Raw genomic sequence first — 25,118 nt, forward strand, 5'->3', positions numbered from 1 at the left:
AAGCTTTTGCAGAAAATAAGGTTGTTGCGTTACCCTTGCTTGAATCATAATAAACCTTAATGACTTATCGTAAAATCTATTTTAGTTTGACTGTTGACTACGTGTCTTCTTTATGGGATTTAGATGTTGGGGAATTTTAGACATCAAATTCAATGTTATGAAGCAGTAATTTTGCGTTTAAAAGTCGACGTCGTAAAATATTTACACCGGATTAAGAAATAGGGAATTAATTTATCAATACGTAATTATAGTTGTTTTGACTGTTTTAAAGACTGATGTTTTAGGAAAAGGAATATGCTACAAAAAAACTTATTGGTTTCAAATTGATCTTGTTTAACAAAACTGCTTCACAGCTTGATAGAGGGTAAAACGTAACATTTAAGAATAAAATAACGAATTATCTTCATAATATCCTTTAGCTGCGATGCACTAACGCACACGTTTGTCATAATTATCACAATTTGCAAGTCTTTGTCAACGTATTTTTGGGCCACCTGTATAGTTCAACTTCTGTTTATGTAAAAAATACCTTAACTAAGGACTCAGGCCTCTATGACTTTGATAATAGAGTTGTTTTCAGATACAACATGTAGGCTATTTTTTTTAGTTCGATTACGAACGAACAAAAAGGATCCTTTTACCTAGTCATAAACAAAGAATCCTGGGTTTTTTCCGATTATAATCATTAATGTTTGCAGTTCAATTACCAATGAGCCGTGAGTTAAAAATAGTTAATGAAGCGCATAAAGAGTTTTTCGTTGGAGCCGGTGTTGAACCTATTTATATCGATTAGGCTCGTACAGTGTGCAGTGTTTGAACTGCGTAGGCGGCGTAGTTTTCTGTACTAGCAGCGGCCATGTTAGAGCACGGTGTGACGTCATAGACGGGCCGTCACCAGATCAATAGGGATTCGAGGTCAGTCCAACCCGACACGACGAATCTGCCTCGCCTGATGGAGTTTAGACGCTCCCCCGCGCTTTACCTCTCACCGCCCGCTTTGATTATGCCACGCAAGCTGTAGCTGCCAACCGACATGTTTTCCGAACAATGGCTACCCTCCTATTCGAATAGGCATTATATTATTAATACAGCGCGGTTTAATTTATTCGATTTATATAAAAGCTAATTTAACATCCATTGTCTTGCCGTATAACCAGACGGTTGCAGTATCATGCACATATTGAGTATTATCTTGTGTCGCGCAAACATTGTTTACCTTGGCAGCCTGTATATGGACATCTGTCCGTCGACTTTTTGATTAGGATTAACAAGGTAAACGTTAAACTCATTTGCATTCTGTTATCGGCTAGTAAGTATGACATGAATAAGATGCGTCTACTAAATTAATTATAGTTCTAACATGGCCCGCGGGGTGTTACTAAAGGGGCCGAACTCGTGTGTATTTCGGTTAAGCAGAGCCCAATTCATACCTACTTGTTCCTCCAATCTATTCCCCCAGCGGCGACCGGGATAATCTCTCACGGCCGGCGCGGGTGCTCCTTCTCACTCGTACTAATAAATTTGCGGTATACATGGAGGCGACAGAGGGTAAAGCGTAAGACGGCGAGAAAGTTAACTTAAATCTTGAATCAAGTATGTTTCGTTAACAATTAGAAATCCAATATAAGTGACACGACGACTCAAATTAAAATGAAAACGTCTGAGTCACATCTCTTATCCCCTTTATTGTGGTGAAATGACACGCGTAATATTAAACTTGTTTCGAAAAGGTCATCGTTTCAAGGTTAGGGTAGCGCTACTTATAAAGAGATTGGCTCAATAGCCGTACGTATAAGTCGGTGGCGCGGTGCATGTGCATCGGTTGACGCATCGCGGTTGAATCTCCACATAGCGCGGGCGGCATGTATGTAAAGCGCGTAAGTACATAAGACATGGATCGATGCCGGAGTCGGCACCCGTCCCGTTCCCTTGCCCACCTCTTAGTCTTTTGATAATCATTCCAATAAACACCGAATATATTTTACGTAACGCGTTTTACGGTTTTGGATTTCTGGAAAAATACGGCGATTGTTGACAAATATAGAAAGATTGTTTTGTTTTGGGGTTTTGTATTTTCATTTTGCTGGATTGAATACTTACATTTAACCGTTTTGGGAAGGCGCAAATTTATTGTGAATAATTGACGCTTAGCAAAGTTACATTTATCTCCCCAGTAAGTTTCATAATGAAAATGTTTTTTGTTATGTTTTAACTGGGAAGTAAAGCAATGTTCATTCTTGTATTCCATGACTTGAACTTACTTACCTCAAGCCTCACTAATCAAATCAGAACTGAGGACGATGTTTTCATACGTTTTCATTGAATAGTACATACTTATTGAAAGAATTGAAACTATTTATGAGTAAAGGTTCAGATATTAATTAAGATTTTAAGATTATTCAGTAATATTATACAGGAGTAGATGTCGCATAAATTTACATTTTGCCACAAAGGTATAATTAAATCACATTGAAAGGAATATAGCAAAGGCTAGAGCGGTGTATGAATCTCGTCTTATTTGGTTCCAGCGTATTTCCAGTCGATGTCAGTGGCTTACTAAGAATGTGTAGATGTAAATAGTGTTTATATTAGAACTGGCCGGGCCGAGCCGAGGTGTCCAATAGTGCGGCTAGCCGTGGACAGAGCTGCGTTGTTGCCACGTTTACGTACTAAGTATGTGCGTTCAGGCAATTGATTCGCATTGTGGATTGCGCTGGCGCTATGCAGAACTGGGCGCTGCTCTACGAGTCGAGTGAAACCCGGGCCGCTCGAGGTCAACGAACTGTTCATGTTCATTTCGCTGCATCCGTTGCAAATACGCGGCGCATCGCTGCCACCACCAATTCTAACCACTCGATGCACCACTTTTTCATCCAGCAAATTGAAAAAGTGTACCAGAGAAACTGTACCAGCGAGGTTGACTTAGCAATAGAAAGTCTACATGCATCATAATGAGTGCGTTCAAAACGATGTTGGTTAACGTCGCAATCTAACGGTATGAAGGGAAATTGTACCCGATCGCTATTTGAAGCGAACGATAGTTTATTGGAGTTTGCGAGCGTCGATTATACGGCTGTTGGTTACACAATCCGGTTTTGTTTCTGGGCTCGCCCTCGAACAGGAGATGTGCGGTGGCTGCGGTATTTTTCGCGGACGCTATCGATCGAACGCGCCGGATCGCAATTCGCAACCCTTTGTGGTGGTAGCCTCACCTCACCCACCCTTGCCTCACTTATTCAAGAGCCACGCTAATGATCCCGACATCTCGACTAAACCACGCCTCTACAATCGACTTTTCTTTAAGTAATCAAGTTTCCTTATTTCCACTTTGCGGTTACCTCGCCTCGCCCGCACTCGCCATACGGCGTACATGATTGCAAAGAGATCGGTAACTATATGTTAAGTGCTAATATTATTTGCGGCTTCGAGTTAAAGCGTTACTTAAGACTACTGACTGACGCGGCATCACTGACGCCTATTGAAGCATACCTGTAGTCGACGATTAGATACTGGGCAATTGAGCTATGCCGGAATTATGAGTTAAGTTTTCTGTACCGGCATGCTCCTAGGTAGGTAAATGTAGTTTTGAGAGGCGGGCAGTATTTGACCGTACGTTAGCACAAATGAGGCGGCCAAGGCGGCCCTAGCCGCCGCCGCGGCAATGGGCTCACATTCGCCCGAGGGAACTGGTTTGACGACGCGTTTTTTTGTCATCTCGCTACTGCAAAAATGTAAACGGGTACGGGAATGGCTGGGCAAATTTTAGTAATCGTCGTATTTAAGAGAAACTTTGGCGTAGTAAACAAACCGAGATGATAATAATGTAGGCGAAGTGATGTTTCTAACAAGCTGGGAAAGGAGGGGTAGAAAAATCCTTTAGTGTCGACATCGGGTCGAGGGAGGAGCTGAGTGTTTAGGGGGTGAGCGGGGTGGTGGGAGGAAGTTATATAGTGACGCGATCACGTGTACATTTTGCAGCCTGTATTGATCGTGTCGTCTTTTTCTTGTTGTTAAATGCGGTAGCCCTGCGTGATTTCCGACAATTTACAGACCACTCGTACTACATTTGTCGGACTGTGAAAATTATTCGAATTATTTATTTGTATTAAACTGTAACCTCCCTTGCTAACTGAAACGAGGTATTATTATTTTTCAGTTAACTCTACTTGTATTTTGTTACTTAACGAGCCACTCGTTCGGATAGATTGATCTTTTAAGTAGCTCATTTATAATTGGCAACTTTACAATGGGGTTTACACTTTACACGTTGATGGTAATAGTGCCATATTGGCCTTGTTAGATACACCTACGCCTTGTTCAATTTGTTTCTTCAAGTCTGTTAATATAACTGTTATGTGCGCCTCTTCTCTACATAAGGCTCTACCTAAAGGTGATACTTTGATACAGTTATGTAGACGAATTACCTGCTCAGATCTACATACTTTAACATCCAAAAATGTCTCAGATGAAAGTTTAGGATAGCATTGAAGCGAGTTGTGTGCCGTTATAATATCGTTAGGTTAACAATCGCTTAGAATGTGGTCATTAGCGAGGTTCTCTGGATACGGCTGCGCTGCGTTCACACGCCGGGCCGACTATCAGAAAAAACGGAGAGAGTTTAGCATGGTTTAGTGGAGGTGAACGAGATGTGTGATGTAGTGTGTGCGCTCTATTTCGGTCGCGGTGGCGCACTCGGCGGCTAATCGCCGCGTCACGTGACGGCTCCGGAAGGACGGGGGGTGAGGGCTCGCGAGCGGGCGGGGTGTTGGAATGCAGTCACCACCGCCCGGTGCAGAGCTCTGCTCGACGATTGATCGTCAACCTGCTCCCACGGACTCCATGCTCTACATGTAAAACAATACCCCCTCTACCTAACTCTCGACCTGTTACTATTGATAGTGATGACCCTAAAGTCAATTAAAATGATAAGAATTAACGATCAATTTAAAGACGCCGTTCAAATTTACGTAACCTCTGTTAAAAATTTGACCCTGTTTATCTGATTTTACACGGTGACCCTGAAAATTGTCTACTGAAAGTTATTGCTACTTTACTTTGCTATGCAAAAACTAGGCACTTATATACTTCTGTGCTTATAACGAAATCTAGCAACAGTTTCAGTTGGAAATAGAACATTGTGTTAAAAATAAAGCACAGTAATTGGACTGAAATATTTGGGAACGAAAAAGTAGGTCTTCCTGTTTCGTGTGAGTTTCATGAACGTTGAGATTGAAAATAAGTGTTAGTATGGGTTGAGGTTGAGGGATTGCAGGTTGGGTTTGTAATATTATTTAATTGCAATGGGAGTTAGGATGTAATCGTCAGCGGCTACAGGCAGTAATTGCAGCGCGCGGATTGCAGGCGGCCCCCCGCCGGCCGCACCCCGCGTTCGAGCGCCGTAAGTAAACAGTCTGGTGTTTATCCGCGTCTCGCTCGCACCGACCGCGTCGCGTCGCGCCTCCGAGCCACTCTGAGGTGCACTCGCTGTTCCTATTATTTTCGTGACGGGTATTGCGCCGAAGCCGATTCCCGCATCCTCGCCCCGAGACGCGAGGTCCGGTCTCGCGCGGAGGCGGCGACGGCCGTTCGCATCGCGCGCCAGTCCGCGCCCGAGGTCGACCGTCGGTTCGCGCCTATCAAACGTTTTGTTCGCTCGTCGCCGGTGTTCGAAAATGAAAATGCGACTCGTTCCGGGAAATGTAACCAGAGCGGATCACGGCGGTTGACGGGTAGTCGCTACTTGTTTATCGGACGGGTGTTGGTGACAGTGAGCGGATTGTGTTTTGGCGTGCTGATGCTACACGTGAATGTGGATGCGGTGCGGAGAGGTGTTGGAAGATGCATTTCAAGGAGGCGTTCACGATGAACGATCGTCCGAGCGAGCGCGGCCGCCGCAACTCCCGCTGCAGGGGTGGGTTTCTGTGGACGTCCGCGGGCCGTCTGCCTGCTGCTGCCACTTGCCGCGCCAGCACGCGTCACCATAACACAAACACAACACCACGCGTCACACACGCATACACCACACACCGTCATATAAACACCTTGCGCGCGTTGCTCGTTTCCAACTTTAGCCCACTAATCAGACCCTAAATATCAATTGCTTAAAGAGCCATAACCTTTTATTGATGGTCATGCATTGGTATGTGTGTGAACGTCGGCGAGCGATACGCTGGTTCCATCTGAATAAACATGCTCGCGATCAGCTGTTCCGTCTGACACGGCACTTATACACCGTTTGTTATGTTATTAGATATCATAACTTGATACTTACTACGTCGTAGTAGTAAGTATTTAACAACTTTTGTTAATTAAAACTGCTTTTGAGTGAATAGGTATTTGGCGGACCTTTGGCTTCGTAGATTTTAAAAAATAATAAAAATATTATTGTTAGCGACTAACATTTGGATATGCGACAGGTAAACCAAAGATTCGGGCTTAGGACTTGTATGTTTGTTTTATGGGATATGATCAACGCCTGTAAATAGGTTTTAACGATTATATTAGTAGAGAGACCTCAAGGTATGGGAAATAAATATTTGTCCAGGATTGGTATTTATTTTGCGCGATATTATTATTATGTACCAAAAGAGTCTAAAAACCGACAATAATTATTAATTGCCTTCTCAAATGCTTTGAAACGGTACATGTTATTACTTATAACAAATAAAGATACAGTTGTGGAGAAAGGCTTAAGGTAGTAGTTGGCAACTGTTACCTGAATGTGCGTTTCCATCCGTTATGCCCTATTTACACCAGCTTAGCACTAGAGAGTGCAGTTCGTTAAGCATTCATTATTAGTGCTTACAACTCTCCATTAACCATCCAATAATGATGTAGAGTTTACTCCTGCTCACTTGTTACTTATAGTGCTTTATTTATTACATGAACTTAGGTCTCGTCTCATTGTTTCCATATTAATTATAGTCAGGTCATGCAAAACCTCTCATTGAACAGAACCACGATTAATAAATTAGGGTTAATAAATTTTACCACCTTAAATAAAGGTTGTAAAACTAGTAAACTACGAACATGCAATAAATAATACCTACGTTGCGGACAATAGAGAAGACAATTTATTACCTAATGTTAAAATACATAAAACATCATACAGGCAAGTCATCCGGAATGATGTACAAACTGGGTTTGCCGTCGACTTTGGTCTGCACTTCATTCATGTCTTTACATAATGACCTACGTATTTTTTGTGGTTATCGGAAAATTTCTACCTGAGTATCGGTCGTCCTTTAATGCATCGTGAGCTCATCCACTTCTTGCATTGTTATTATTATCGCTATTGTAAGAGCCATTTAAAACAACTTAAGTAGTGTGAAGATAGTTTTTTGTATGTATGTATAGTTCTCTTACTTCTTATGGTTAAGCTTTATTGGTTGTGCTTGAGTTCGATAAATACTGAAATTCGAATGTTTACAGCGGACCTTGAAATCAAAAACTTATAAGTAGCTAGTTGTTATTTTGCATCGTGGCCCAGGAGACAACAGTTATGAAATTTATGACATGTATAACATCACTAACATATTTTTTTATTTTATTCAGAAACAAACAGTCTTGTATTGTTATATTAAATACAATAGTAGTTACTTATGTTATAGACTTACAGTTTCCTTCATTAAAATATGTGATCCTAAACATTAAATGATTAAAGTATACGAGTTATCTATATGAATCGTTAATACCATAAACGGTGTGTTAATAAACAGTGCTAGAAAACCTGCAATAATTTTATAACAATATTATGGCTGTTGAATACATTCTAAAAATAATCGTTTGAACATATTACATACACTTCGTATTTAGGGGACAGTACAGTAAAAAAATCGCGTAATTTTTTATTGACTTGGAAGTTTTTAACATGTTCGATGTCACTAAAAGTAACACTCTCGGGAGACACCACAAAAAATCACGGTATCTAATTTATATTTATTTAGAGTGAGACAGCTATGTATCATAAAGGTATTTGTTCGACAATAATCGGTAAAATACACCTATTAAAAATATTATCATACTAGGGTTTAATGAATTTTAAATAACAAAAGAAAAAGATTTCCAAAAAAGCACATGTAGAAATTCGAGGGAGATCAAGAGGTTTAGAGGTAAAATTATTATTATAAGCCTATACGGTGTCCCACTGCTGGGCAAAGGCCTCCCCCTCGATTTCCACTCGTCTCGGTTTTGAGCAATATCCGGCCAGTCGTTGAGATATGCGTCCAGGTCGTCCCGCCATCTCCGTCTGGGCCTACCCGATCCTCGCCCGTCTTGCGGCACTCACCGTAAAAATAAAATAAAATCATTATTATTATCTATAATAAGTTAACTATACGTTTAGCATAGCAGAGGTTGTATTTATTAGATCATAAGATTAATAAGAAAAATATTTATTTTTGTTCGAAGTTCTTTAGAATAACCTTCATCATATCAGCCTTTTATCGCCCACTGCTGAGCATAGGCCTCTCTTCTAGTACGCCACTTATCCCGGTCCCGAGCCAGTCTCATCCAGAAGTGACTCGCAGTCTTCCGAATGTCGTCCACCCAACGAGCCAACGGACGCCAGGCACTCCTTTCGTCTGAAAGCGGCCACCATTCCGTTAGCATTTTGGCCTACCTGCCATCACTCTGCCTGGCAACATGTCCCGCTCAGCTCCATTTTAATTTGGTAATGACGTGTCTGACGTCTTGCACCTTGGTGCGACGTCGAATCTCAACATTCCTCACTCGGTCTTGAAGTTTGATGCCGAGCATGGCGCGCTCCATGGCTCTCTGTGCCACTCGAATTTTATGCACAGTCTCCTAAGTGAGCGTCCATGTCTCGGCACCGTAGGTCATGGTGGGCAGGACACATTGGTTAAAGAGGCGAGTTTTCAGGCATTGTGGAATGTTAACGGGTTTGAGGATGTCCGCCAGTTTACAGAATAACCTTACTTTTGTTTATAATTTAATTTAACATTAAGTATTATACTGATGTTAGTTTGCATTTATGTTTAAGTCTTTCATTATTTCAAGTATAGGTACCCTACACAGTGTACCTAGTACAGTGAAACTTGGTTAAATGGGACCTGGATAAGTGAGACACCTCCATAGCTGGACGTCATGGTGCGGTCCGGACACTTTAGCAGTGAATTACCTCTGTTAGTGAGACAAAACAGATCTCTATAACTGAGATTACTATTTTGGATTTTAAAGTCACATTTACCTACACAAAGAGTGTATTTTTACCTCTTTTACTGAGACTATAATTGCAAGAATACTTTTGCTCAATTGATTTTTTTAGAATGTTACAGAAATCGACCTCTGTATCTGTGATAACGTCAATCTATGACCTCTTTAACTAGGACTATTCCAGATCAATTCTCGTTTTTTACTCATTCTTACTTTAGGATGGTATTCTACCTGTCTAATTTCTTTATCCAATGTGCAAACATTGGACCAAGAAATTGGACAGGTGGAACGCCATCCTTACCCACAAATTCCGTATTTTATTAATTGTGTCTAAAGGTCTTCAAGATTTATTGTCTTTTTTGTCTTAGTTTAAATAGCTAAAATATCAAATAGCAAACATTTATTAAGCAAATAGGCTACAGTGCCACTTTTACATGTCAATTTTTCCAAACGATTAAAAATTACAGAGTACAATTACAAATATGGAATGGCTGAAATAATATATACTTTATTAGAGATGTATAGTGTCTCTAAATGTAAAATTACACAAAAAAACTATCATAAAAAATAAAACCAACAAATACTAAAATTCTTTAGAGATGTATAAGTCTTTAAGTGTCAGAGATAAAATGTAAAAAAAAAAAAACATTAAATTATCCTTAGAGATGTAGAGGGTCTCCAACTTGAATTCTTATTCTTATATGAATAATTAAAAGACAAGAAATTAAAGCAGATAAGAACCGAATGAAACAAAGGCTTAAATCTTGATAAGTAACATGAAAAACTATTTCCATTTATTAAAATAGTGAGACGCAAATTTGATGTGACAAAATATAGCTTTTGTAGAATCTTTAAAAATAAATTCGAAAAAAATATTTACACTATTAATCGAACCCTTTGTAAATGAGAGAGAAATTTATTTATACCTGGCTAACTGAGAACCTGGGTAAGTGGAACCTGGGTGGTGGCCTCTTAAGGTAAGACAAATTGACAGGTCCCTTGAAGTCTCAGTTATCCAGGGTTCACTGTACTGACTCCAAACAAAATCTTTTTATACCATAAAATAATAATAAATACCACGGTAGTACATTCCAGTTAAGACTTGAGATACCATGAGCTTTAAACAATGGGCCTATCTTATTTCATTTTTAATCTAATCTATGTTTTGAATAATGTAAGTTTATCACCATTATTTATTGAAAACACGTTTACATGACATTACAGTTTGTAACTAATGCGCCATGAAAGTTAAGTACATTTACAGTATTATTATACATTTATAAGACTACATACAGTTGAACAACTATCATCCAATCTCTCACAAAACCTCTGACATTTACTGCATACAGCCGTCCATCGCCATGCAAACATATCACTGATCACTGTCAGTAGCTGATGTCAAGAGCGCATTCTATATACACGCATTATACACGGCTTGTTTACGTACCCCATCAAAAAACAATAAGTTACCATATTCGTCAAAAAGTAAAGCTTATGACTGGGTAATATAGATTTAGGGCGGCGTTGCACTGGTCCTCTTTGGTGAGTTTTTTCTAAATTTTATAGTATGGAAAGTTTGAAATCGGTTATTTATTATTTTACCTCTTCGTATAGCATCTTGGTGGAGATAATAAGCAACTGATTGAAAAGGGTTTTAAACTTATATTTTTTTTGAGCTAACTAGAATGAAATAATAAGTTTTCGGCGTCGCATATAAATTCACAAAAATACATGTATGAAAACATTCCTTAGAAAGGAGTTTGTTTTTCCTTGTGTCCCTCAATGTCAGCACCGTCTCGAAGTAAACGTTAGCCATAAAACCTGCGCCATAAGCTAACGTATTGATTTCACCGGAGTCGGGTTTCTTGAGACTTGTTAAAGTTGCGCTTCGTTCCTCGCGCCGTGCATAGTCTGAAATATACTTACAAATGCACTTGAACTGGAACATTAACTACATATACATAATAGTGCAACCTTCCTTTTTCGTGGCTTAAGACTATAGTTAGTTGTCTTTTGGGCCACTTTGGAAATCTGTTATTTCAAACAAATTTTTATCAAGCAGACGAGCCTGGAAACGATAATACTTATCTGCTATTTTAAAGTAAATAATATTGACAGCCTAAAATTTTATTCAAAGTGAAAACCTAATGGAGCTTGATATTGTGGATAATGTAGATCTACAATTGTACACAATATAAGTAAATGATCTTCTCCTAGGTCACATAATAAGTAATAATATCAACAACATTTAGGAAGCATTAACCCAGTGATACGGCCTCCGCCTGCGTGAGGCGGCGTTTCACGATATGCCTAGGAATTTCCGCTGAGAATTTCACATGAAAGGAAGAACAATACACAAAACTTAATTGGCCAGACAATACAATACAATACAAATATACTTTATTGCACACCTCAATACAGAAACAGTACAAATAATACAACACATAAAGAAGAGGTAAACAACAGGCGGTCTTATCGCTAAAAAGCGATCTCTTCCAGACAACCTTTAGGTAGCGGAATTAAAAAAAAAAATACACACAGAATAAACACAAAACTAAACAATATAATTATCATATACAAATATAAATAAAAAAGATATATAAATACATATACATACATATATTAAAATACATATCAGTATGTTACGGTCTTATCGCTAAATAGCTAACTCTTCCTAGTAATCTTTGGGTACCATACCGCAAAGAAACGACGTGATAAATATTTAATGATTTTGAAAACATAATTAAGTCACTTTATTTTGTGCAATAAACTATAAATAATTAGATATCCTTTGCGCTATTTAGTAAATATTTACAAGTTGTTCTTCGGTGGAGGAAGGAAAACATCGCGCAAAAACGGACTCATCTTCAAACACCATATTTTTGCCTATTCCTGATATTGTAAAATCCAGTGCCTACGCCTATTTTTGTGATTTAGGTTCCCATAAACATAGATCCCTGGCTCCTAAACGATGTAACCGGGAAAGATATTAGGTGCACGTTGTCAGCGAAAAGAAAAAAAAAACCGTCAATGTTACATTGCAGTTTAACTTTTGAAAAGTTTGACATAGGAAAACAACAGTACAAAATATCATGCATAAAGAGTAGGTAGGTAGTACGTATGCTGATTTAATACTTATCACGTATGCTGTGTGCTTTTAGAAACGACAATTTACAGCACAGTTAATGAACATAAACAACATATGTATAGATAAAATACATTTTTCAGTTTATATTATTAAAAAAAACACCGTTGTCAGATAAAATGCTTCGTGTTTTGTCCGCGTTTTTGTTGAGAATAAAGGCGTCATATCCCGCGAAATGTGTAGAAGCAGTACTCGTCGACGACAGTCATTCGTTGTTGGCTAGGGCATAGGCTTCTGAGGGATGCGGGACGGGGGATGGAGGTGAGATCATAGTGGCGAGTGGCCCGGGGAGGCGATCGATATGTACATTGAACATATACATACGTATACCTACATAATCGTAGGTACCTACCTAACTCTCAACTCGACTGTCTGCTCCAGATACTGCGCCAAAACCCCGGCCCCTCTGCCCGCAACCCGCTTTCGCAATTCTTTCTTTACATTATTTTATTAACATGCCGAAAACGTAAGAATTCGTTGATTAGAGCTGATAACCGATACAAAAAAGCAGATTTCTTCATCTTTTTTTTCGCAATTGCATCGCTAAATTGCGAATTACAAAAGAACTCTACTCATTAATTTTCAATACCAACCGTAACCCTAATGTCAATATTTTAGCTCGTTTTACTCAGAAACTTAAAACTAAATTCAAAGCATTATTATCGATATTAGCATTAGGAAAATAATTTCGCTCGCTCTTACCTTTATATATTTATCGCATATAATACCTATAACATCATATTTTTATAAAGTCGTTCCTCTATGACGGTATACACAACCTTATAAATAACCTTTTAGACTATGCTAAACATCACGTAATCACTGAATGCATTTGAGTAGTTGTTGACACGTTATCGCTATTGTCAACTTACGTGGAGCGCTAAAAAACTACAAACATGCAGTATAAGGTTATAATGTAGATAAACACCACCAGGTAAGGTGAATAGAATATAATGTAGAAATATTTCATATAGGTAAGCGTTAGAATTGGCTACTTGACAGTTTTTTGTAAATAATGTCAATAGATCTTGATTTTCCTGTGGATCATATAACTATATAGGACTCATGGCATTTAGGCAACACAAAGGTCAGAAATGAGAGTTAAAGTCTGCCACTCGCACTCGACGATTGAAACGCCTCTAATATAACAAAATGATATTGTAATGTGACGTTACATTACATTAGTATGTATGGAAGATCAGGAAAATTGCTATTTTGACCCTGAAATATTGCGTTTATGTATATAATTGTTATACATTTTAATAAATAAAATTGGAGACATGTGAGTCGCCATCGGTGACCAATCACCATGTAGTACTATGTTAACACTGAATTCACCCACAATGCATTTCATTTGCATAAACTATACTCAGTGCTAAATAGTTTCATAGTTTTGAGTTATTACTTTTCCTTTTTTCTTAATTAAATTGTGCTTTGTACAAAAAAATACGTGATATTATGTCACCCCCCCATCTCCCATCGTGATCATGATCATAGGTGATATTTTTCCGACCCACTCCGGCCTCTATAAAGTGTCACAGGATTTCTGGATGAAGCCAATCGAAAATCCAATTATTTTTATTTCTTATTGCTGATTTTCGGAAAATCATTTCTTAATTAACCCCAATCTGTAAGGAACGTTTTCTTGTCTTAAACTTAGTTACGATCTATTGCTTATAGATTAGTTTTATTACTAGAGTCAGACCAAGCTAAGTCGGCAGCGATTTTGATAGCCCAGTCAGTCGGTGCAAGTGTTAATGCAAACGTAAATAATGTAAACGTCATAATTTCATAGAAGTTTGGCGTTTAAAATAACACTTGCACTATCTGGGGTGTCAAAATCGCTGTCAACTTATCATGGTCTGACTATAATAAAATTTTCCAGTACACTTAGAGCTGAAGTGATAACTGTGATCAGTATCTGTGTTCATTTGCGATCGTTTACGGAATTCCATTTGCGCTCAACACAATCAATTCGATTGTTTAACGCAAAACTGCCGCTAAAGTGCGAAAACAATGATTATTTTGTGAAAACATTGTAGCTCTCATGCGGTTAAACCTGCCGAGTTGGTTTAACGAGTTATCGGCCTCTGTGTCAGCTTTAATAAATTATAGTATTAATTTTATCGCCAGCGCGAAATACACTAACAGCATAATCATCCGATTTACACGTCGTTCATTTTCTCATCAAAATGTAATTGCTAAACTAATTTTTATCTTAATTAATTTATGTAAGTATGTTAGTTTAACACTAAAAGATCAGATTACTTGAGCACTATCACGACAATCTTACAAATGCCGAGTTGGTTATTTTATCTCATTACTTAACTCTTAATATCTGCGTTAAAATAATTTAATTATCATCATATTTCACATCAGCTTAATGTCAACTTATTTACCATTTTCATTTGCTAATTGAACGATTTTTGGATGGTTCATAAATTTTCACTCTTGTCTTGTTAAACCATTATGAGCTGTAAGGATTTGGAATAGAATCACACACTACACAATTGCACATACTAGAACACACATGAAATGTTGATTGCACATTCTTTATTGTCCTTCGTAAATTGGTCAAATTGGTGAAACAGGCTAAATGTAAATATGTCAGTCACATTCACATGGGCGTAACGTGAAAATTTTATTCACTATTCACCTTTTTGTTATAGGTTGGTCGTAGTTACGTTAGTTACGCAACTATTAAGCAATTCGGCCCAGAAAAAACAAGAGCGTATTAAATTGAAATGGTCCTCAAATTAATCTTTATAATTCGATTAATACTGGCTAACACAAGGTTACTAAAAGAACTATTGTATCAAAGAAAAGTAATGAACAGTAAGTAAATATTTCTTTCACCTAACGCCCATGCGATGTGACAGTTGCCTCATGGCCAAGGCAAAATTCTCACTAAGGTGTAGAGTTTGTGAAGTTAGGGTTTGTAGAGTTAGAAGCTTAAAACTTCATGAGATCTGATATTTTTTTGACAGAGCGAGCCGTATGGTTTCGTCTTTGCAACATTTTACATGAAAATGATTTTGGTGGGATTAATATACTTACAGATTACTTATTTTTTTTTTTTTTAATAATAATAAATAACGTTGAAACCATTGTCATCAATTTTTTTATTAGATTGTAATGGCCGACTGCGTCAAGTCGCCGTAACATGTGTGCACCCATATTTTTACACTTGACTGTACCATATGCCATGTCATACCAATCTTTGCGGGTTTTGCACCAGTTCTACGCTTCTACGCCTGTACTACTACTTAATAGTAGAGAGGCAAAGTACCTATGCACCAGTAATTACATTTACCGCTTCTCTTATACATGGTAATAAGTATGTCAACAACTTTCTATATAAATTTATATACGTGTCATTAGGGACTACATAAGTACCTTTGATTTAAAAATAGAAGGATATGATAGGATAGGGTGGGGAATACAAGTATAATGCGGGCTGTACACATTCGTCAAGACACCCCGAGACTCGGCCAGAGAATGAGTGAGTACATGCAGCTCTCTTCTCTGGCTTTTTCTCGTCTCGTCTAGTGCTTCTCCAATTGGATCAGAACGTTGCCAAGACTCTCGGTGAGAGGCTTTCAACGGGTGTGTACAGCCGGCATTAGAACTTTCTCTACCTGTAGAATCTCTACAGAAGATCTCTATAGAAGACATTACTTTCTGTGTAGATTCGCAAATGTCCAACTCATCTAAGGTTTAATACGCTGTGTAGTAGATTATCTTCAAATTCGTATTGATACAAAAAGCTTTAATTGAGTAATTAAGTATTTTCGTATAGTGATTATAATGTGGTTACAAATGCGATGTACGCGTCGATTGCAGTGTATACATAACATACTTATGCCATAATTTTGTTGCAGGTGTTGGCGTCAAGATGGAGCACTTCCAGGCGGCGCTGGATCCTCGCAAGCAGGAGCTGCTGGAAGCGCGCTTCCTAGGCGCCAAGGTTAGATAGAACTACTACGATCAACACTTTTTATGCTTCTAAAGCGTACTACTTACGTCACTTACAAACGTTACTCTTCTGAAAATGCTACGCCGATGATTTTTAGTCTTTTGATTTCCATAATAGGGTTTAAAAGATGGCGTTCTTCATAAACGTCTGTCAAATCTAAGGAATATTTGATATAGGTATTCATTTACTATGTATTAGATTGTTGGTAAATGAAAACATCGTGAGAAAACAGGCCTACAGTTACTGTTGACTTTCCAATTCTTGTATGAATATTTTCCAATTTGGGCACCTTGAACATGTTTATGAGAAGAACCATGAAAATAAAAGTATTTGAACTCACTAAAACTTAATAGATTGATAACTGATAACATACCGTCTTATGAAATTCTTAGCTCACCCGCAAACGTCAAAACACTACTATTCTGAATATCAGTGTATGGCTGTATGTACATAATGCCAAGAAGGCTATTAGTTTTATTTTGGCCAGAAGTACAGATGGCAGTAATTTTTAGGTAGGCCCTTGATGAGCAGGCATCTTAAACTGTAATGTATGCAACTCCAGAGGGGTTTTTTGTGCGTAACAAGCGTCTTTGTCTCTAAAAAGATCCAAAATAAAAGCATGGTCTCGTTGTCAATGTATTAGTGCATCCCAAAGAGCCCCGTTAACTACTCACTAGCAACAATACTTAATATGCCTATGGAATAAGTTGTATTGTATATGGTTGTCTGTATGGTGTGTTTGTGTACTTCAATGAGGAAGATGACATTTCGATCATCCGACGTGAGTGCACACTAACTTTTACACTCACGACTTGTGTGTAAAATGGTTGAATTGTGTAAAATCTTATTCAATTTCTTTGTTATATTTTTTCCGATCGTTATATCGGTTCAGTAATTCAGTTATGCCATCTGGTTTATCAGTCGGTATTAAAAACTGGCTAACGTCACTCGATCATGGCCGCCCCGCGTTTACGCTTACGTGTTATAAATGAAAATGGCCGCGATTCGCGACAACACTACCCATATGCCTGAGCAGATTGCAAATATTTGTTATTCTTGAATAGGTAGGTACATACCATCAAACTACTTCAAGCAACGCAATAGCAACAATGAATCGGGTCATACATTCCAAGTAAATTACATTCATTGGTCTTGTTGCTTTCGTAAACAGGCATGCCAATTAATTAGCAGGTGATATTTCTCAAACTCAGATAGAAAACCGTGATCATGCACAAATCACAACAGTAGGTTTAGATTGTGTTAGCCCACCTGGCTTCGACACGGCCGCTTCGAAGCATACTGCGGCGTATATACCTATGTGCGCATTGTGATCTCAAGCCATGTATTCTCATTTTTCTCCGTGCCGTGCACATCGCCTCGGGAAAACCAATTTATGTGTCATCTTTAATTTCATACAGTTGTACTCGATCTCGAGATAACATTTACACTGGTTTGTCTGAGTCGATGGTTGAAGTATGCTGTGGTAATATCAGGGCAGTTTGTGATGTGGTAGATATGTAATTCCATTATGTCTCACCTCCGCCCTTCCACCCGCCAGTCATTTCCCCGTTTCGTCCTGCGTGGCGACACTTGGCCGGGCCAGGCTCAGTCAGGCTATCGGATTGTTACCACTCGCCGACTTACGTATTTGTTATTCAAATGATCTTCGTTATTGATCACGTTTTTCTTTTGTTCTTAAAGATTTTGTCAGTATCGTGATACTTGTAATTAAAATAAAACATGGTCACCTTGAAATAAAATCATCGTTTTTACGATTTTATACCTCATTAAGGAGTAACAAATGCTAATTTGATTCGCGTTATTGATCGCTTGCATTGGTGGTTGCGATTTGCGATGCGAGTGGGTATGTAAGCTAGCATTTCGTCACTCGAACGACAAGATGGCGGCAGACATAAATAGTCTGCCTGCCAGCTAATATACATTTCTGACTTATCGACCTACAAAAACTTTACCGGTAACTCGGCACCTTAGTTTTAAATCTGTTTTTCAAGTTTTTGACTATCATCATATTAAAATTACGTACGTGGTTTTTTGATAGTTATGGATTGGACAAGGGAATGATGATGAGGTTTAGCGCGGATCTGACATTATGTGACATACCTTGATCAGGTTGGTTGGGTGGGGTGGGGTACGACCAAAAGTAACTATCTATTGTTTCTGTCACTAGTGCCACGTAATACGTAGACATGTATATTATGTATGATACATTGTATACGTAATTAGGTAATGAAATACTCATGATATTTTATGGGTAGGCGTATGAATCATGTGCTGCATTTTGCAAGCGTGGACTGAGCGCAGTGACGCCTGTTTGCAGGTCAGCGCAGGGGAGATAGAAACCCAGCGGGCCCCCGATTACAAGGCGGTGAGTTATCTATTTACATATCTACAGCCCATCTGTAAGCTACATTTTATATCTATTGAGAAATACCTTTGACTTGTTAGGTGGGTTGCTATACCCGAGGGTTGGTATACTTGGTATCGCCGCCGTATGCCATAGCAACAGCATGTCTGTTAGTGAGCTTGCCTTTTAAATTAGGAAAATATGAAATATCCTCTACGAATATGTAGTGTCCTGTTGTACAGCAAGCTCTTGTTAAGAAAAAAAATGTAGTGCAGGGGTTTCTGAGCTTTTTTGCGTAGATACTTTTCCGCCGGCCCCTCAAATTTTGTGGAGGTCATAGACGAAAAAATGAAAAGGTTTTTCTTTATTAGTACAAATGATAAGCTTCATTCAGAGTGCACATCCCTTGCTGGTTGGCTACGGAACTCCTGATTTAGAGCAAGCTTGTTATGTTTCATTTCATAATATCAACTGATACACGTAGGTACCTACTCAGTTTACTTACCTTCTTTTGATCTATCAGATATCTATAGTTATGTGGGTAGCAGTGGCGGACCGTTCAAAGAACTCGATTCCCACCGGCTTGTCTAATTTTAGCCCGTTGAGTACTTTCACGATCGGCTCATGGAAAAAAGGGAAGCAAAGTCAGCTCCGGGTTCCCTACGAATATTTGTGACGCGCCGCCACTGGTGGGTAGGTGATTAATTCTATATCGACTTTTGATACGGCTATTGATACGTTTAAACAAACTTACAGATTATGAAAAGCTCTCACAATGAGTCCACAAATGCAGGATTATTTGATTGATTGAATGATTTTACTTACGCTAAAGGATAAACTATAAAATGCTTACTTTTATAACCCCCAAAATTACCTAACGCCTAAAATTGTTAAGAGGCTTTCAACACCCAATGTCTTTGAAATTGATGTTACTTAAACAGTTTTTTAAGAAAGACTATTTGTTTTAGTCAAGTAAGAAAAATATATATTCATATTAATTATATTTCAAAGACCGTGGTTGTACTCGATACATGATTGAACGAAATCGGCTCGATAGAAAATAATTGCTAAGATTGGTCTTAAAATCACAATTAAACGGTTTTATGTCTTTATTGTTTTGACTTATGGATCTGCAATTAAAATCATAATTTCAAAACATTTATATCTAAACCTTGGTTGAGTAAAATATTACACTAATAATCTACTTTTTTTTATTTAAATATTTTTCTTATGCTTAGTGCTATCTCATTTACTCCGATACAAATAGACAGTGTGCGCGCTTTAGGTATTGACAGCCTCTTAAATCATAGAAATTAATATTTACCTGGATATATAATAAGTAAATAACAGATTGGATCGAATACATTTTACAGACAGTTATTGTGAACAAACGGCGTGGCGGCAAACTGAATCATTGAAAAGATGTATAGAGAGGACCACTGATTCAGCTTTGCACCTTTGCACCTAATATTTATTTCTGCAATAATTACTAGAATAGCTTTCAGATTTAAGAGAGTTGCGATTGATTATTAAGACGCGTCATTGGTTTGATTTATAAATGTAGCACATTTGATATTCCCATTTTTTTATTGTTCTAAAAACCAAACAACACAAAATTAAACAGTTAGGAATGTCTTTAACTTTCACTTAAGCATTAAACTTAAAATATATAAATTATTACTTTAGTTGTACGTATGTTGTGATGTGTGTTAAGGGATATGAATATCTTACAAGAGTTTTATGTTATGAAATCAATTAATAAGTTTTCCGGCCGATGATAGAGTAACATTATACGTTATTAGTTCATTTTTACGTATAACAACAACGTGATGTGCGTCAAGGGATATGAATATCTTACAAGAGTTTTATGTTATCCAATAAATTAATAAGACTTTCCGCCGACGATAGAGGTGATGTAAAACTGAGTCAATGATATAATTCGTGTCATCCATTTGTCAAGTCTAATCTTTAATAACATGGCAATACGAGTCAAGGCACGTGTCGTCTTGAATGACACGATCTATAATGATATTTTAAAGATATATTTAAATATCTTATTTTAAAATGACTCAAATGGTATTTGAAAAGGGAGAAAGTATGACAAACTGTGAAGTTTTGATTGGTCAAGAAAGAGTTGAACAAGTGAAAGAGTTTGTGTATCTGGGAACCTTGTTCACTAGGGACGGTAAACATGATGAAGACATTGACAGGAGAGTGAATGCTGGAAATCGTGTGAATGGAGCACTCAACGCTTTTATGAGCAGCCAGAAGGTGTCGCAAAAAGCACGGTTGGCTGTGCATAGACGGGTGTTGGTGCCTACACTTATGTATGGTAGCGAAAGTTGGGTATAGCAGAAGAAACATCAGAGTCAAGTGAATGCAGTGGAAATGAGAGCATTGAGAAGTGTGTGTGGTGTAAAATTACAAGATAGAATTAGGAAAAGTGTGGACTGAATGAAGATGTAGTGACAAAAATTGAGAAAGGTATGTTGAGATGGTTTGGACACGTCGAAAGAATGAGTGAAAGAAGGTTAACAAAGAGAGTGTATAAGGGAGAAGTAGAAGAGGGAGCTGGAAGGGGTAGACCTCGGCGGACTTTCTCTGATCAAATCGGGGGAAATCCTGAAGAAAGGCCAGGTCATGAGCACCCTAAACCGACGAGCGTGTATGAAGAATGTAATGAAAGTGAAGGAAGCGAAAGAGGTATGTCAGGATCGTAGCAAGTGGAAATCCGTGGTCTCTGCCTACCCCTCCGGGAAATAGGCGTGATTATATGTATGTATGTATAAAATGACTCAATGCTAGAGTATCCTTAATTGTATGTTAACAGGAAATAATCCACTGCAAAAGTTAAGAAAATAATATCTTACCAGTTTCATATAAATTTAAGATATGTGCATGTAGTAGAATTCGGTTTGAGTTAGACCTACTTTGTTAATTTTTAACAAACTTGTTTTAACAGAAAAAAATATAATGGAGCGCATTTATCATTTAAAGACTACCTCTATAGCTCCGCTCACCTTGATGTCGATTATTCTTTTGACAGCAAACACCCGTGTAGTCGATATCGGTATCGATTCACCCTCGTGTTCATTTATTACGTAGCTCTGATTAGGCTCGATGATTGCCGATGTTATCGTGACCGCTACTTTCTAGCAATAATATTTATAAATCCAGTTATAACTTATTCCATTTAGTTGAGTTTATCGCCGTGAGCTCCGTTACAACAGCCAGCATAAATAGCTTATAAATAGCGCGTACAGAATAACATTCATTATCGTACATACCTATTTGTGGCCGCGATACGTTCCCTATCGCGCTCGATATTAAATTAGGTATACGCCTAGGGTACAGTTCTCTACAAAAACATGCATACATTTTTCGCCTCGTCTATGCTAAAGGCTCCAGGTATTGACTTGAAATGAAAGTTTAATTAGAAAAATCATTAGATAATTGCGATACAAACAAAAAAAAAACGGTCTCAATATCTCTTGATAAGTGACGCCTTTGGCATGAAAACAATACAATTATGTATGCCGTCAACCATTAGTGGCATTCACGTGACATTAGTTACCTAATACTTAGCTATTACACATGTCCTTTTTTCCAAATTTATAGTTATTTAACTTAAGTACTTACGGCACTGTCGTATGGATATACCTAATACTTACCTACGTGTACACGGACGACGAGTTGCATGATCGATCGCTATCGGCACCTATCGGTGTGCTTGATGTTTAATGAATAATGAAGTACGTGGCATGTTGTAGATATGATAGCTTAAATATGCGGCTGAAACGTTGGATTTTATTGATATTTTCTTTTTGAATTGAAACTAGTTTCAAAAACTTAGTGTATTGTAAAAGATGTAGAGCCAGACCAAGATAAGTTGGTTGCGATTTTAACAACCTAGACAGTGTAAGTGTTATTTTAAACGTCAAGAATCTATGGAATTATGACGTTTATTTAACACTTGCACAGGCAGGGCTATCAAAATCGCTGCCAACATAGCTTGGTCTGACTCTAACAAAATTGTGGGTGATAATATTTATAGGAATTTGACAAAACGTAGAGCATTTAGACCCACACTAAAGTATCCCGAGCGTCGCGCGTCGGCGTCTATCCAACTCTATGGCTGCTGCTCGACGCAACATTGTAGCAACTGCGTAGCGACGTCATTTGCCATAGCGCCGACTAGATGCCGATGCCGACGCCCAAAATACGCTAGTGTGGCCCTTAATAGTCTACTGCTATTACTAGATGACGCTACGAATACGAGTACAAGATTATAAAAGCTAATTATGTCATTATTGTAGACAAACTACTCAAATTAGGTAGATAAATTCAAAATCTTGCATAAAACGAAGTGAAGGCCTGTTGGGTTAGAAGCTCGTTGATGTCTTTTGTTCCATACAGAGAGTAATGAATATTATATTTAAATATCGAAGTCATTGATTAAATTATAGGTATTAATTAACATTTCAGCTCAGACATAAGCGTCATAGACTTACCAACTACGGTTAAAAAAGCATACCATTTTAATCTGATTTATATCTCACTAATTGGAGGATTATAAGTAGACGAGTAGTAAAAAAGGAATAAACAATGACTGACTTGAGTGTAATTAAATTGGGTCACAAATTTCCGTAAGATGTATTCGGGTACTACAGAATATCGGATAATTGCGAAAACATGATATAATTTTCGGAATTACCCGTACTGTTTTCATTGGTCTAACCTAACTAAAATGCGTAGACTCGATTCTAAGTATGTAATTATTGTGATATATTGAGGCCTATCCTCGCAGTTTTTGTTTTATTGCCAAAGTACGTAGGTGCTAAAGTTACCTACTGACAAGAACTTTTATCATATGCTATCATACTATACGATTGTGAAATACAGCAACTTTTACTATTATTAAATATGGTAGCTTACAGTCATTATGATGATGCGAACGGTTTGGTCGGAAGGCTGGTTGTTTGGCCTGTTCAGATTGTAAGCTGCCTATTACAAAACTGTTTGTCTCCACTGAGAGCTTGGCTTGCTCCTGCTATAACTTGACCCAGAGACTCGCAGCAAATACACGCGATCTTGGGTCAGATTTATACTAGCTACGTGTGCGTAGCGGTCGGGAATTTCTGAATAACAAGTGTTAATCCAATAGCTTATGTCGCTGCGTCAAACGCTGACTAACCAGTATAAGTTCTCTATCTTATCATGCATAACTGTTACGGATCTCGAGGTCACAATCACGCGAGTTGGCCAGAGCGTTTGGCTCGGTAAACATCAGGATGCGCAGCAAGTTAGGATCGTGAGCGGGGCGGGGTCAGTGACACGGCGCGGGCGCGAGTCGCGGCGCGGAATCGGCATCGCACTTATCTATTACACTACGCACAACCTAAATAGGCCCCTTTACCTACACAATCGTACGTGGACTGGCGAAAGTAATTTGGCAAGAAATCACGTGCCGTATACCTCTAGTAAGTAGATAAGGTGCTGTGGACTACCTGATTCTGAAAAATCCGCTCTGAACGTGAGTTTTAGTATAGTCTGCTACATTATAACGCTTGATGATGACCAGATGGCAATAACGGTTACAGATAGTATTAGCAACAGAAAGAATATGATCTGAGCACAAACTAATTTTAAAAGAGTAAAGGCGTGTGTTACTTACAGGGCGTATGCAGATCATTTTGACTCCTTTACCTAATTAGCTACTTCTGCTGCTGACTGTACTTACGTGTCTCGATCACTTAGGAATTGAGCAGGTGACATTTTTTATTCATATCAATTCAACGCATTTTTGTGGATGTGCCCAGTGCATCTTTTATTTGTGATCCTGGTTCATTGATCAATAAACACACGGTCAAGAGATTTTTGTTGTCAAAGGCTTAGGGTTAAAACATACCCAACGTTTATAACCCAAGTTTGCCAAGTGCTTTCTAATATTTGTAAATTATCGTTCACCAAGCAGCGAAATCCAAAAGGTAGGTATTGTAAATTTATAGATTTAGATAATCCAAGGCTACATCATTGCATGTTAAAATTAGCTTTAAACCTAGCCAATCAACGTGTTAAATTTTGTTTCATTATACATCACTAAACAATCCACTGTTACCAAGCAGCGTGCAGTTTCAGGCCGAATCAGACAATCGCATAATAAGGCCGATGATGACTTGAGACGAGGAAGACGACTTGTCTCTCACAAATATGCTCATTGCGCATTGAGAGAAAGAGAAGTAGGCAAAGCGCAGTGTTGTCAGTCGGTTTGCACATTCGATGCTAAGGGAAATAATAACATGGCGCACACGGCCTCGCCCCGCCTCGGCTACAATGTGCCGTCAAACCTCATTCCACCGCCCAGTTCCGCAGTTATATTTACACAGCCCGACCTTTCGCACCGGTCGTCACTACACTCCAACTAAATTTATATATATCTGCGCACTCACTTATAATAT

The 25,118-nt window shown here is 38.3% G+C and overlaps 1 protein-coding gene across 1 annotated transcript in view; it reads left to right on the top strand.

The window, feature by feature from the left end:
- The first annotated feature begins 5,416 nt into the window (after nt 1–5,416).
- The window catches only part of LOC133520937 (serine/threonine-protein kinase tousled-like 2), a 45,605-nt gene continuing 25,903 nt past the window's right edge, over nt 5,417–25,118 (top strand). The window contains exons 1-3 of the mRNA XM_061855646.1: nt 5,417–5,911; nt 16,201–16,286; nt 18,634–18,681. Of these exons, the coding sequence (XP_061711630.1) occupies nt 5,839–5,911; nt 16,201–16,286; nt 18,634–18,681 (207 nt within the window). The 5' untranslated portion in view covers nt 5,417–5,838. The remainder of the gene's footprint in view (nt 5,912–16,200; nt 16,287–18,633; nt 18,682–25,118) is intronic.

Source organism: Cydia pomonella, chromosome 9, assembly GCF_033807575.1.
Source record: "Cydia pomonella isolate Wapato2018A chromosome 9, ilCydPomo1, whole genome shotgun sequence".
In the NCBI taxonomy this organism is placed as follows: domain Eukaryota; kingdom Metazoa; phylum Arthropoda; class Insecta; order Lepidoptera; family Tortricidae; genus Cydia; species Cydia pomonella.